The following is a 12,254-nucleotide window of genomic DNA, read 5'->3' on the forward strand; positions in this document are numbered from 1 at the left end:
AACAGAGCAGACACGCCCCAGACCCCAAATTAGGGGGTACCAGACTCCCCCAGCCCATATATCCTGGGGGGTGATCGGGGGACACTGCAACACCCACCCCAAATTCTGTCCCACCCTCCCCAGGCACAGGCAGCAATTTGGGGTTCAGTCCTTTATTTGCTTCATCCAACACCCCCAAACCCGGGGGAGTCCATAAGGGCACTTGTGGTTATGAGGTGGGGTGGGGGGGACACTCACCCCCTCCCGGGGTCCTGAGGGGGGGGGGGGGTCACAGCACCGATCCCTTGTGCAGATGGGGAAACTGAGGCACAGTGCTGAGAGAGGCACTTTGGCACTTTGGAAAAGGGGGGTGCAGGGTGGGACACGAACTCCAGGAGCAAGAATGGGGGATCCCAGGCCGGGCTTGAGAAAGAGGACAGTTTAGACAGGGAAACTGAGGCACAGAGCTGGGAGAGGCACTTTGGCACTTCGGGGTACAGGAATTCCACGAGATCCTCCAAGGCTGGGGTGCGGATCCCGGGAGATCTCATCCCTTGACGAAGAGGATGGCGCTGACCAACGCGAAGCCGGCGAGGATAAGGATGACCTTGGGGATGCGATTCCGTGGCACCCCCAACTCCTGGGGCAGAATCTCCAGGAAGGTGACGAAGAGGAAGGTCCCGGCCGCCAACCCCTCCAGCACGGCCCGGCACAGGCGCTGCCGCGGCCCCGCGCCCGCCGCCAGCGCCGTGCCCACCCCGACGCCCAGCGGGGACATCAGGGCCAGCAGCACCAGGCACGAGGCCACGGCGGGCGGGCGCAGGCGGCTCCGCAGCAGCTCCAGCGAGAGGCCGAAGGCCACGGCGCCCTTGTGCAGCAGCAGGGCCAGCAGCACCCGTAGCGCCGCCGCGTCGCCCTCGCGCAGCCCCAGCGCCAGCCCCTCCAGCACCGCGTGCAGCGCCAGCGCCAGCGCCAGCGCCGCGGCCCGCAGCGCCCCGGGGGCACCGGGCACCGCCGAGCCCACCGGGACACCGGGGCCGCCGCCGCCGCCGGGAGCCGTGGCCTGGATGGAGGAACCGTTGGGCAGCAGCGCCCGCGACTCCTCGGGAGGCTCGGCCAGCTCGCGCTGCGCCAGCGTCACCTGCTCCAGCACCAGCACCAGGAAAAAACCCATGGCCAGGATGAACTCGGGCAGGGGGAACTGCAGCTGTGGGAAGGGGACAGTCAGTGCCAAGGGGAAGGGGACAGTGCCAAGGGGGAAGGGATAGTCAGTGCCAAGGGGAAGCTGCGGGCAGAGGAGGATCCGTCCGTGCATCATGTGACAGGGAAACTGAGGCACAGAGCTAAGAGAGGCACTTTGGAGAGGCCGGGGAATAGTGTCACCATTCTGGGGGATGTTGTCACCATTCTGGCTGCTCCGCTGGCACCCCTGGGGCCCTGCTGTCCCAGCTGCCCTGTTCTTCCCCATCCTCAAAGTCCTCAGTGCCCCTTTTTCACTGTACCCCCTGTAATGTCCGTTCTCTGTCCTTGTCCCTTTGCCACTGTTCCCCCTGCACTGTCCCCATCCCAGCCACCCCCTCCCCACCAGCCCCTTTCCCAATCCTGGGGACAGGGACAGCCATGGGGACAGGACCAGGTCCCTGGGGACAGGGACACCCGTGGGGACAGGACCAGGTCCCTGGGGGTCTCACCGTGATGCGCAGCCCCTCCAGCGCCGCGGCGATGCTGCCCAGGTAGTCAGGCAGGAGGTCCAGCAGGAAGGTGCCCATGAAAACCCCGCCCGAGAAGCAGCTCACGAGGCTGAGCACGGGGCTGCGGGGGTCTGCGGGGGAAATTGGGGGGGCTGAGACCCCAACGAGACCCCCCCCCCTCAGCCCTGCACCCTGCCAGACCCCTTGGGGACAGCCCTGAGGTGGGGACAGCCCTGGCCCCAGCCTGTTCCAGACCCTCGGATACCCCCAGACTCCCCAAGACCCCCGGGAACGCCCCAAATTCCACGAGTCTCCCACTCCCCGAACCCCTGAGACCCCGAGACCCCCCAGACCCCCAATTCCCGGTACCGGGGGGCTGTCGGAAGCACCAGAGGGGTGCGAGGCCGCAGGCGAGAGGCAGCAGCAGCAGCAGCACCAACGACCCCAACTTCACCCCCAGCCCGGGCGGGGGCTGCGAGGCCGCCCCGGGGCTCCAGGCCAGCGAGGCCCCGATCCCGGTGTCTCCGATCCCGGTGTCCATCGTGCTCCCGGAGCTCAGCGCCCGCCGCCGCCGGGGAAGCTCCGAGCCGCGCTGCGCATCCCCGGGCAGCGGGGCTGGAACGGGACGGGCCGGTCAGAGCCGCCCGCCGGCCCCGGTGACTCACCCGGCGCCGACCCCCCCCGCCCGCCCGGGGGCCCCGGGACACGGACAGGGCGGCGGGGAGGGACCGGAATGGGAACAAGGACCGGGACCGGAATCGGGGACCGGGATGGGGAACTTGGGCACCACAGACCGCGTTAGAGGTCACGGACCGCGACCGGGAACCACGACCGCGATCGGGATCAAGGACCGGGACTGCGACCACGATCAAGAACCGGGATTGCGAACCGGGACCGAGGAACGGCACCGAGCGGGGATCGGGAAATAAGGACCGGGACCGGGAGTCAAGGATCGGTTATTCCGGGACTGGGATCGGAACCGAGGCCGAGGACAGGAACGGGGGTCGGGACCGAGAACGGAACCGAGAACGGGACCCCCGCTCCCCCCTGCCCCGCACTCACCGCCCGCCGCATCCCAACGGCGTCCCGGGAACTCCGGGGGGCGGTGCGGTCGCCAGCCCAGCCAATAGAGACGCGGAATCCCCTGTGGCGTCATTGATTGACGCGCAGAGCAGCCAATGGGGAGCGAGCGGAGCCCGCGCGGCCCCGCGGCCCCGGGAGCGCGCACGTGTCCGCTCGGCCGGGCGGGGCGGGGGAATCCTCCGGTGTCCGGGGGGATCTCCCCGTTCTGTGCTCCCTGACCCCGTTACCGGGGGCATCCCCCCGTTCCTCCACCCGAATTCCGTTACCGGGGGGCGCGGGGGGCACCGGCTCCGGTACAGATCCACCGGCGGCCGCAGCGGAGCCGCCCCAAGCCCGGCTCCCCCGTTCCCGGTTCCACCGCGAGACCCTCCGGGGCGCGGTACCGGGGCAGCCGCACCCCCCCCGGTACCCCCGGTGCCCCGGTAGGGCGGCCGGAGCCCCGAGCCCCGCGGGGGGAGGGATGATCCCGGCCCTTCCCGGCACGGGGCGGGACTTGGCCGCGTTCCCCGGGATCCCGGAGATCCTGGTGCCCAGCGCCGGCACCGGGCGGAGGCGGCGGCACCACCGGGGACCGGGGGACCCCGAGGAGGGGGCGCAGGGGGTTCATCCCCGGGGGTCGGGGCACGAGGGGTCCCGCGGTGGGGTCCCCAGGGAACCCCAATGGAGGCACCGGAGCTCCCGGAGCCGGACGGGCTCTTCTCGGATCCCGCCTCGTTCCCGGTGCCGGTACTGGGCTTCCAGACCTTGACGCTCCCGGAGGATGATGTGAGTGGGGGCGGGAGGGGCGCGGGTGGGCAGGACCCCCACGGGGACACCGGGATGTCCCGGGGATGCTGGCACGGACCCCGGCCCGGTGTCCCCGCAGGGCAGCGGAGCCGAGGAGCTGCTGGGGCTGACGGTGAACCCCGACATCGCCTGCGGCCTCGGCACCAGCCCGGCGCCCCCCCGGCCCGAGGGGCCCCCCCCGGTGCTGCTGGAGGTGGTCTGTGACCTCAGCACGCCCCTTCACCCCTCGCTGTTCCCCGGCATCCAGCTGGCCCCGAGCCCCGAGCCCCAGCCCATGGTGAGTCCCCGCACCCCCAGCTCACACCCGGACCCCCCCCCAGTTTGCCCCCAGACCTCTCGAGCTCATCCCCAGACCTCCCCAGTTTGTCCCTGGACCCACCCAGCTCATCCCCAGACCCCCTAGTTCGCCCCCAGACCCCCCAGTTCAATTCTAGACCCCCCAGTTCGCCCCCAGACCCCCCAGTTCACCCCAGTTCCCCCAGTTCACCCCAGTTCCCCCAGTTCACCCCAGTTCACCCCAGTTCCCCCAGTTCGCCCCAGTTCACCCCAGTTCCCCTGTCGCGCAGCTCCAGCTGACGGAGGAGGAGAAGCGGCTGCTGGCGCAGGAGGGGGTGACCCTGCCCGGGGCCCTGCCCCTCACCCAGGTACGGGCGGGGGGGACACGGGGGGCTCGGTGGGACCGGGGCAGGGGGGGACGGGACAGGAGTGACCCCTCCGTGCCCCAGGCCGAGGAGCGGCTCCTAAAAAAGGTGCGGAGAAAGATCCGGAACAAGCAATCGGCGCAGGACAGCCGGCGGAGGAAGAAGGAATACCTGGACGAGCTGGAGAGCAGGTGGGGCCGGCGTTCCCGTTATCCCAGCGTTCCCGTTATCCCGGGGTGTCCCTTTCCCGCTTATTGTCCCTCTTTCTGTCCGGGCAGGGCGGCCGCGTGCTCAGCACTGAACCAGGAGCTGCGGAAAAAGGTCCAGGAGCTGGAGACGAGCAACGGGTGAGCACCGGGAGGGGCACGGAGCCGGGAGGGGGCACTGGGAGGGGCACCGGGATGGGCACAGAGCCGGGAGGGGGCACCGGGAGGGGCATGGAGCCGGGATGGGGCACCGGGAGGGGCACGGAGCCGGGATGGGGCACCGGGAGGGGCACGGAGCCGGGATGGGGCACCGGGAGGGGCACAGAGCTGACCCCCATTCCCGCAGGTCTCTCCTGCGGCAGCTCCAGGCGCTGATCAAGGAAACGTCCACCAAGCCCGCGCAGACCGGCACCTGTGTCCTGGTACGGCCCCCCCGGGACCCTCCCGGGACCCTCCCGGTCCCGCTCCGGGGCTCACGGCTCCCGTCCCTCCCGCAGATCCTGTTCCTGTCGCTGGGGCTGATCCTGCTCCCCAGCTCCAGCCCGTTCCGCCGGGACGGCAACCGGGACGGCCTCGGACCCACCGAAGGTAACGGGAGCACCGGGAGGGGGGCGGGGATGGCCTCGGGAGCACCGGGAGGGGGGCGGGGACAACCCCTCCGGCCCCATCGCTGTCCCCGTTCCCGCAGTGATCTCCAGGAAGATCCTGACACGGCGGGCACCGGGAGAGGCCGCGGAATCCCCGCTCCTCCGGTGGATGTCGGGGCCAGAGCCGGGATCCGGAGTGGAGGACGGAGCCGGGGAGGGGCCTGGGGATGGAATTCCCGCCCCCCGGAGGGATCCAGGCACCAATTCCTCCAGGCAGGACACGGGGACAGAGACACGGGGACATGGGGATGAGATGTGATGGGGGGGGATCTCAGGGTGGGGGAACGTTCCAGAATAAACCTGAGCTGTGTTTGCACCCCATGCAATGTCGGGGGGGGGGGGCCCAAAGGCCAAACATGCTCCAACCACATGGATCAGGATTTATTCCACATTCCACCCCCCTGGGGACCCTCAGCACTGGAGGAACCAGGGACCCTCCCAAGAAACAACCACGGCATCACTCCAGGAACGATGAGCAGGATTTATTCCACATCCCTCTCCTGGAGGATGATCCCAAAGCAGATCCCAGTGCTGGGGGGGGGCACGGGGATTCCCCCAAAGGGACGAACCCAGGGATTTATTCCACATCCCGCTCCGGGGGATGCCCTGGACGCTCTCCCAAGGCAGATCCCAGCAGGACTGCAGGGCCGGGCAGCAAGGCAGGGGCTGCCTCTCCTCCCTCCCGCCGCTCGCTCGGGGCGAGCGGAATTCCCGGCTCCAAGCCTTCGGGAGGAGCCTCTGGCTAAATGGACTCGATCTGTTTGCGGACCTTCTCCAGCGCCCGCCGGTCCAGCACGCGCTGCCGCAGCACCACCAGCGCCGCCGCCGCCGCCGCCACGCCCAGAGCCGAGCCCACGAAGCGCCAGAAGCGCTGAGCCTCCAGCGCGGCCGAGCGGCAGCTGCGGACACAGCCCGGGGGGACGATGAAATGAACGCCCCATCCATCCCCTGGGAATTCCCGGCCCCATCACCTGCCCCGATTCCCCGGGAATTCCCGGTCCTGATCCCCCAGGAATGACCAGTCCCAATCCCCCGTCAACTCCCAGCTCCAATCCCACAGGAATTCACAGCTCCGATCCCGCTGGAATTCACAGCTCCAATCTCACAAGAATTCCCGGCCCCAATGGAATTCCCAGCCCCGATACCGTCAATTCCCAGCCCCGATCCCGTTAATTCCCAGCTCTGATCCCGTCAATTCCCAGCCCCGATCCCCCGATCACTCCTGGCCCCGATCCCGGGAGCTCCCAGCCCTGATCCCCCGTTAATTCCCAGCCCCGATCCCCCGTTAATTCCCAGCCCCGATCCCCCGTTAATTCCCAGCTCTGATCTCACAGGAATTCCCAGCCCCGATCCCGTTAATTCCCAGCTCTGATCCCGTCAATTCCCAGCCCCGATCCCGTCAATTCCCAGCCCCGATCCCCCGATCACTCCCGGCCCCGATCCCGGGAGCTCCCAGCCCTGATCCCCCGTTAATTCCCAGCCCCGATCCCCCGTTAATTCCCAGCTCTGATCTCACAGGAATTCCCAGCTCTGATCCCGTTAATTCCCAGCCCCGATCCCGTTAATTCCCAGCCCCGATCCCCCGTTAATTCCCAGCCCCACCTCTTGTACTCATCCCGGTGGGACGAGGCGCAGTTGATCTTCTCGATGAAGCCGGTGGGGCCGCACGCCGGGATCGTTTTCTGCCAACGGAGGGCTCGGTCACGGAGAGACCCCCGGGGAAAACGGGGGGACCCCGACCCTGGGGAGCCGCACTCACCATCTCGAAGCCGGAGCACCGCGTACACTCCTGGGCAACCACGAACTGCTCCACTCGCCAGCACGGCGTGGCCACCGCGGGGCTCGCTGCGGTGCGGGGGGATCGCGTTACGGGGGAACCGGCGGGGAGCGCCCCGGGACCGGACAGAGCCCCAGACCCCACTACCGGACAGACCCCTCCGTCTCCAGCCTCCCAGCCCCGGATCTATATCGGTCCGAGTCCCCGGGACCCCGGTCCCAGCCCCCCGGTCCGAGTCCCCCACATCCCGGTCCAAAGCCCTGGGACCAGACTGAGCCCCCTGGGACCGGTCCGAGCCCCCGGGATCGTCCCAAATGCCGGCCTGGCCCTGCTCACCGGGCCGCTCCTCGCTCGCCGCCGCCGCCGCCGCCGCCGGGCTGTGGGCACAGAGGAACTGCCGTGAGGGCCCCGCACCGGGCCCGTCCCTTCCACCCCACGGTTTCCCCCGGTCCCCGCTCACCGCAGCCCGTTCAGCACCGCCAGCAGCACCGTGAGGCCGCCGGGCCCCATCGGGGCGGCGGGATCGGCGGGAAAGCCCCAGGAACCCCCGCGATCCTCGGGAACTACCGGGCACGGCCCCGCCGGGACGGCGGCACCGCCATGTTGGAACTGCCAGGGGTGCCGGGAGGGGAAGGGCGGGGCCTGGCGGCGGCGCCGGGCTCAGCCAATGGGAGAGAGGGGCGTGGTCCGAAGGACACAAAGGGGCGTAGCTTGACCATAACGGTATTGATTATTTAATTAGGGGCGTGGTTTAAGCTTAATTAGGGGCGTGAATATGCGGCCGGCGTAGGGCGCGGTTCGGGAAGTGGGCGTGGTAAAATTCCATGTTTGGTGTTGTGGGCGTGGCTTGGGCGCGGCTTCGGTGCCGCTCGTCCCGGTCCCGGTCCCGGTCCCGATCACAATCCTGGCCCCGACCCCGGTCCCGATCCCTATCTCAACCCCGTCTCCGATCCCGATCCCGGTCCCGGTCTCGATCGCAATTTCGATCTCGATCCCGTCTCCAATCCCGATCCCGGTCCCGGTCGCGATGCCGATCCCGGTCCCGACAGCAATCCTGTCCCTGGTACCGGTCCCGATCCCGTCTCCAATCCCGGTCCCAATCGCAATCCCGGTCCCGGTCCTGATCTCGATCCCATCTGCAATCCTGATCTCGATCCCGATCCCGGTCTCAGCGCCAATCCCGGTCCCGACCTGTTCCACCCCCTCCAAACCCCCATCAAAGAGACTCCGGAGCCGGGACAAGGCACAGCGGGGCTTTATGGCACAAGGAGAGAGGGGGGCAGCCCCAAATCCCCCCAGATTCCCCCCCAGATCCCTCCGGAGAGGCGCCCGCGCTGCCCCGGGGGTCTCGGGGAGCTCCCGAGCCCCTATCCCAGGGAGCATCTCCCGCCGGCCTTCCGGGGGGGGCCGGGCTCCAGCAGGGCCCTGCTGCTGCTGCCGGGGGGCTGTGAAGAGAGCAGGGGGTCAGGGGGGCGCAGGGGGGGTCCCTGGCCTGCCCCCCACCCCTCAAATCCCGGCCCCACTCACGGCTTTGCAGAAGGATTTGTGCAGGATGTCCCGTGCCAGCGTGCAGAAGGCCTGGGGGGACAGGGGCTGCTCAGAGAGGGGGGCAGTGCTTGGGGACCCCCCCGAGGAGGAGGGAGGGACCCCCCGTCCCGGCAAATCTGGGGGTGCAGTCGCAGGGACCCCCCCCTCACCTCCTCCACGTTCTCGCTGGACTTGGCGCTGGTCTCGAAGAAGCGAATCCCGTGTTCCTTGGCCAGCTGAGGCACCACGACCCCCCTGTGATCCCCACGCAGCCCCTCCAGCCCCCTGGGACCCCCCCCAAACCCCCTGTGACCCCCACAATCCCACGAACCCCCCTAACCCCCCTGTGACTCCCCCCAATTCCCATGGAGCCCCCACAGTCCCAGCCCCACAGACTCCTCCAGTGTGTCCCCAGAGCCCCCCAGCCCCAAAGCCGCCTCCAGACCCCCCAGTCCCGCCCCCAGGGACCCCCCCAGCACCCCAGCACCCCACTTCCCTCCCAGCCCCCTCCCCGAGCCCCCTCCCACCTTCTCGGCCGCGTCCCGCTGCACTTTCCTCCTCCCCTCCATGTCGCACTTGTTGCCCAGGAGGAGCCGCTCCACCCCAGCCGAGGCGTTCTGGGGAGAGGGGAGGGAAACACGGGCAGGACCCCCGCGACCCCCGCCCGAAACCCCCACCCACCCCCCCACCGGAATCCCCCCACCCACCTCCTTGATGCTTTTCATCCAGTTCTGGATGTTCTCGAAGGATTTCTCGTCCGTGATGTCGTACACCAGGACGATGCCCTGGGGGGGGATCGGGGGTCATGGGGGGGGGTCGGGACCCCCTGCCCGCGGTTTTGGGGTGGGGTCCTCACCCCCAGGGTCCCCCCCGCCGGGGTGTAGCCCCCTCCCCGTACCACGGCTCCGCGGTAATAGGCCGTGGTGATGGTTTTGAAGCGCTCCTGTCCCGCCGTGTCCCTGCGGAAACGGGGCGGTTTTGGGGATTTTGGGGGAATTTTTGGGGGGGATTTGGGGGTCTCCTACCCTCCCTAAGCACCCCCCATCCCCGACTCACCAGACCTGCAGCTTGATCTTTTTCCCATCGATATCCACAGTGCGGATCTTGAAGTCGATCCCTGGGGGAAAGCGAGGGGGGCACTGGGAGCTGGGGAGCAGAACCGGTCCCCTCCCAGTGCTCCCAGTGCCGCCATTCCGGCGCCCAGCAACCATCTGGCTCTCCGGGAGAGGCGGGGGCAAAATCCGGGAAGGGAATCCCGGGGCATTCCGGGGTGGAGGTTCCCGGGAAGAGCCCGGTAGGTTCCCGGTGGGGGGTTCTGGTGAATTCCAGCGCGGGGGTCCCGGCGATTTTGGGATGGGGGTTCTTGCTGAGTGCCAGAGTCCCAGTGAATCCCGGGATGGGGGTCCCGGTGGGGTCCCGGGGTGGAAGGATCTGGGAGGGGTCCCGGGGGAATTTCAGAGAGGAGGGATCCCGGTGAATCCCGGGATGGGGGTCCCGGTGGGGTCCCGGGGTGGAAGGATCTGGGAGGGGTCCCGGGGGAATTTCAGAGAGGGGAGGTCGCGGTGAATCCCGGGATGGGGGTCCCGGGGCAGAGGGATCTGGGAGGGGTCCCGGGAGGATTTCAGAGAGGGGGGATCCCGGTGAATCCCGGTTGGGGGATCCCGAAGGGCTCCCAGGATTGGAGTCCCAAACAATCCCGATGGGTCCCGTTGGGAGGTCCCGGTGAATCCCGGAGGTTCCCAGTTGGGGAGGGTCCCACTGGGGGGGTCTCAGGTTGGGGGGGGTCCCGGTTTGGGAAGTGCCGGTGAATCCCGGTGGGTCCCCGTTGGGGGGGTCCGGGAGGGGGTCCTGGGGGGGTCCCACTCACCGATGGTGGAGATGTAGGTGCTGCTGAAGTTGTCCTCGGCGAAGCGGATGACGAGGCAGGTCTTGCCCACGCCGCTGTCCCCGATCAGCAGCAGCTTGAAGAGGTGGTCGTAGGCCTTGGCCATGGCCCCCGCCACCGCCCGCCGCCACCGGGACCGGGCCGGCCCCCCCGGGCGGGGCCTGGCTGCGGCCCCGCCTCCCGCCGTGACGCCACGCCCAGATGACGTCACCAAATAGATACCCTTACGTCACGAGTCCGATATGCCACTCCCAAAATGGCGAAAGCGCCACCATCCCAAGATGGCAGCGGTTCAGTGACCTTCCTAAAATGGCGGACGGCCATGACGGCCTCCCCAAAAGGGCGGCAACATAGGGACCGTCTCAGAATGGCGGAAACACGAACGACCCTACTGACAATGAGGCACCTTCCCAAATTCCCACAGTTTAAAGGACCACCCCAAATGGCGGCAATGAGAGAGGCCTTCCTCAAAGTGACAAAACTTTAACGACCGTCCCAAAAGGCGGCTAAGTGAGCGACCTTCCCAAAATGGCGTCAACACCACGGCCACAGCCCATCGATGGCACCGCCCCACTTCCGCCCCTGGGGCCGCCCCACAGCGGAAATGGCGGTGCGGAGCTGAGCCCGTCCCTTTCCGGCCTCTCACGCCGCCGCCGCCATGCCCGTGAGTGCGGCCCGACCCTGCCCGGGCTCCGCCGCCCCCGCGGCCGCCCCGGGACCGCGCCCGGCGGGGCCAGCGAGGGGCGGGAGGACGCGGGGAAGGCGCGGGGAGGGCGGCGGGGCCGGGGGCGCGCGAGGCGCTGAGGGCGAGGAGCGCTAAGGGGGGAGCTCCAAGATGGCGGCAGCGGCGTGAGGGGACGGAGGGGGGGAGTGGGAGCGATCGCGATCGCGGTGCCCCCAGGATTGACCGATCCCGGTGTCCCCGCAGCTCGCCAAGGACCTGTTGCACCCGTCTCCCGAGGAGGAGAAGCGCAAGCACAAGAAGAAGCGGCTGGTGCAGAGCCCCAACTCGTATTTCATGGACGTCAAGTGCCCCGGTGGGCACCGAGGGTCTCCCCGTGTCCCGCTGTTGTCCCCGCTGTGTCGTTGCCCTTCCCTCCGTTCCTTTCCACGTGTTTCTTTCACTATCTCCCGCCATCTCTTCGTGTCCTTCCCCGTCTCCCACCGGGCTCTCCCTCTGTGTCCCTCTCGGGGTCCCCTTTTCGTGTCCCTTCACGCGTTTCCTGCCTTGTCCCGTTGTTCCTCCACGTGTCCCGGTCCCCTTGCCCGTGTGCCCCCCGGTGACTCCGCTGTCCCCACGTTGTCCCCGCAGGCTGTTACAAGATCACGACCGTGTTTAGCCATGCCCAGACCGTGGTGCTCTGCGTGGGCTGCTCCACGGTGCTGTGCCAGCCCACGGGGGGCAAGGCTCGTCTCACCGAGGGTGGGTATCCTGGTGGGGCTTTGGGAATCCCGGGAATCTCGAGGAGGGGGATGGAGGAATCTGGGGCTGCTCCATGGGGAGGTGCCATCCAAGGAGGGCTTGAGAGGATCTGGGAATTTTTGCCATGGGAATTTTTGGGTGTGGATCCCACTGGAGGGTGTTGGGACCCTGGGAGGGGCTGGTTCCTGCTTGGGGTGGGGGGATTTGGGATTCCAGGGGGGATTTGGGACCTCAGGGGGGCTGATTCCCCCTCTCAGTAGTTTTGGAATTCTGGTGGAGGGTTGGAATTCCAAGGAGAGGTAGCATTGGCAGGTTTGTGTTTGCTCCCCCCAGGCTGCTCGTTCCGGCGGAAGCAGCACTGAGCCAGCCGGGATGCCACGGAGACACACGGGAATTCCGCCCGGTCCCTGTCGCCCCCTCCGCTTCCTGCTAATAAATTTTGGATAAAATACCCAAAATGGGTCACTTCTGGTTCTTGGCTTGCAGGGACAGCGGGGTTTGGGGATGTGGGGAGGGAATTCCTTCCCGGGAGGTGTCCCTGCCATCCCTTCCCAAACCATTCCATGATTCCCAAAGAGTCCAGGTGCAGATGGTGCCACCACCAGCCTG

At 68.2% G+C, this 12,254-nt stretch overlaps 5 protein-coding genes across 6 annotated transcripts; 2 read left to right on the forward strand and 3 right to left on the reverse strand.

Moving 5' to 3' along the window:
• Positions 1-136: 136 nt before the first annotated feature.
• On the reverse strand, positions 137-3,789 carry SLC39A1 (solute carrier family 39 member 1). Its single transcript, XM_036397880.2, has 4 exons — positions 2,733-3,789; positions 2,040-2,285; positions 1,671-1,801; positions 137-1,186 (listed from the first exon to the last, which is right to left on the reverse strand). The coding sequence occupies exons 1-4, from the start codon at positions 2,824-2,826 to the stop codon at positions 527-529; spliced, it is 1,131 nt and encodes a 376-aa protein (XP_036253773.1). The 5' UTR covers positions 2,827-3,789; the 3' UTR covers positions 137-526.
• Positions 2,663-5,292, forward strand: CREB3L4 (cAMP responsive element binding protein 3 like 4). The gene is made up of 8 exons (XM_036397908.2): positions 2,663-3,518; positions 3,619-3,816; positions 4,106-4,183; positions 4,265-4,371; positions 4,459-4,527; positions 4,733-4,808; positions 4,884-4,974; positions 5,075-5,292. The coding sequence occupies exons 1-8, from the start codon at positions 3,414-3,416 to the stop codon at positions 5,290-5,292; spliced, it is 942 nt and encodes a 313-aa protein (XP_036253801.1). The 5' UTR covers positions 2,663-3,413.
• JTB (jumping translocation breakpoint) lies at positions 4,335-7,439 on the reverse strand. 2 transcript variants are annotated; one of them, XM_036397957.2, is made up of 6 exons: positions 7,271-7,439; positions 7,147-7,187; positions 6,793-6,878; positions 6,636-6,715; positions 5,803-5,932; positions 4,335-4,489 (listed from the first exon to the last, which is right to left on the reverse strand). In XM_036397957.2, the coding sequence occupies exons 1-6, from the start codon at positions 7,318-7,320 to the stop codon at positions 4,472-4,474; spliced, it is 405 nt and encodes a 134-aa protein (XP_036253850.1). In that variant the 5' UTR covers positions 7,321-7,439; the 3' UTR covers positions 4,335-4,471. The 2 variants fall into 2 exon arrangements, with proteins under 2 accessions (XP_036253850.1, XP_036253849.1); XM_036397956.2 differs by lacking the exon at positions 4,335-4,489 and having other exon boundaries at positions 5,501-5,932; positions 7,271-7,437.
• Positions 7,440-8,049: 610 nt separating this feature from the next.
• RAB13 (RAB13, member RAS oncogene family) lies at positions 8,050-10,378 on the reverse strand. Its single transcript, XM_036397938.1, has 8 exons — positions 10,205-10,378; positions 9,394-9,454; positions 9,236-9,296; positions 9,045-9,122; positions 8,865-8,954; positions 8,508-8,573; positions 8,338-8,388; positions 8,050-8,255 (listed from the first exon to the last, which is right to left on the reverse strand). The coding sequence occupies exons 1-8, from the start codon at positions 10,326-10,328 to the stop codon at positions 8,178-8,180; spliced, it is 609 nt and encodes a 202-aa protein (XP_036253831.1). The 5' UTR covers positions 10,329-10,378; the 3' UTR covers positions 8,050-8,177.
• A 432-nt stretch (positions 10,379-10,810) lies between these two features.
• Positions 10,811-12,103, forward strand: RPS27 (ribosomal protein S27). Its single transcript, XM_036397989.1, has 4 exons — positions 10,811-10,886; positions 11,151-11,259; positions 11,535-11,645; positions 11,979-12,103. The coding sequence occupies exons 1-4, from the start codon at positions 10,881-10,883 to the stop codon at positions 12,005-12,007; spliced, it is 255 nt and encodes an 84-aa protein (XP_036253882.1). The 5' UTR covers positions 10,811-10,880; the 3' UTR covers positions 12,008-12,103.
• The last annotated feature ends 151 nt before the right edge of the window (positions 12,104-12,254 follow it).

This window comes from Molothrus ater, chromosome 29 (assembly GCF_012460135.2).
Source record: "Molothrus ater isolate BHLD 08-10-18 breed brown headed cowbird chromosome 29, BPBGC_Mater_1.1, whole genome shotgun sequence".
NCBI classification, from domain to species: domain Eukaryota; kingdom Metazoa; phylum Chordata; class Aves; order Passeriformes; family Icteridae; genus Molothrus; species Molothrus ater.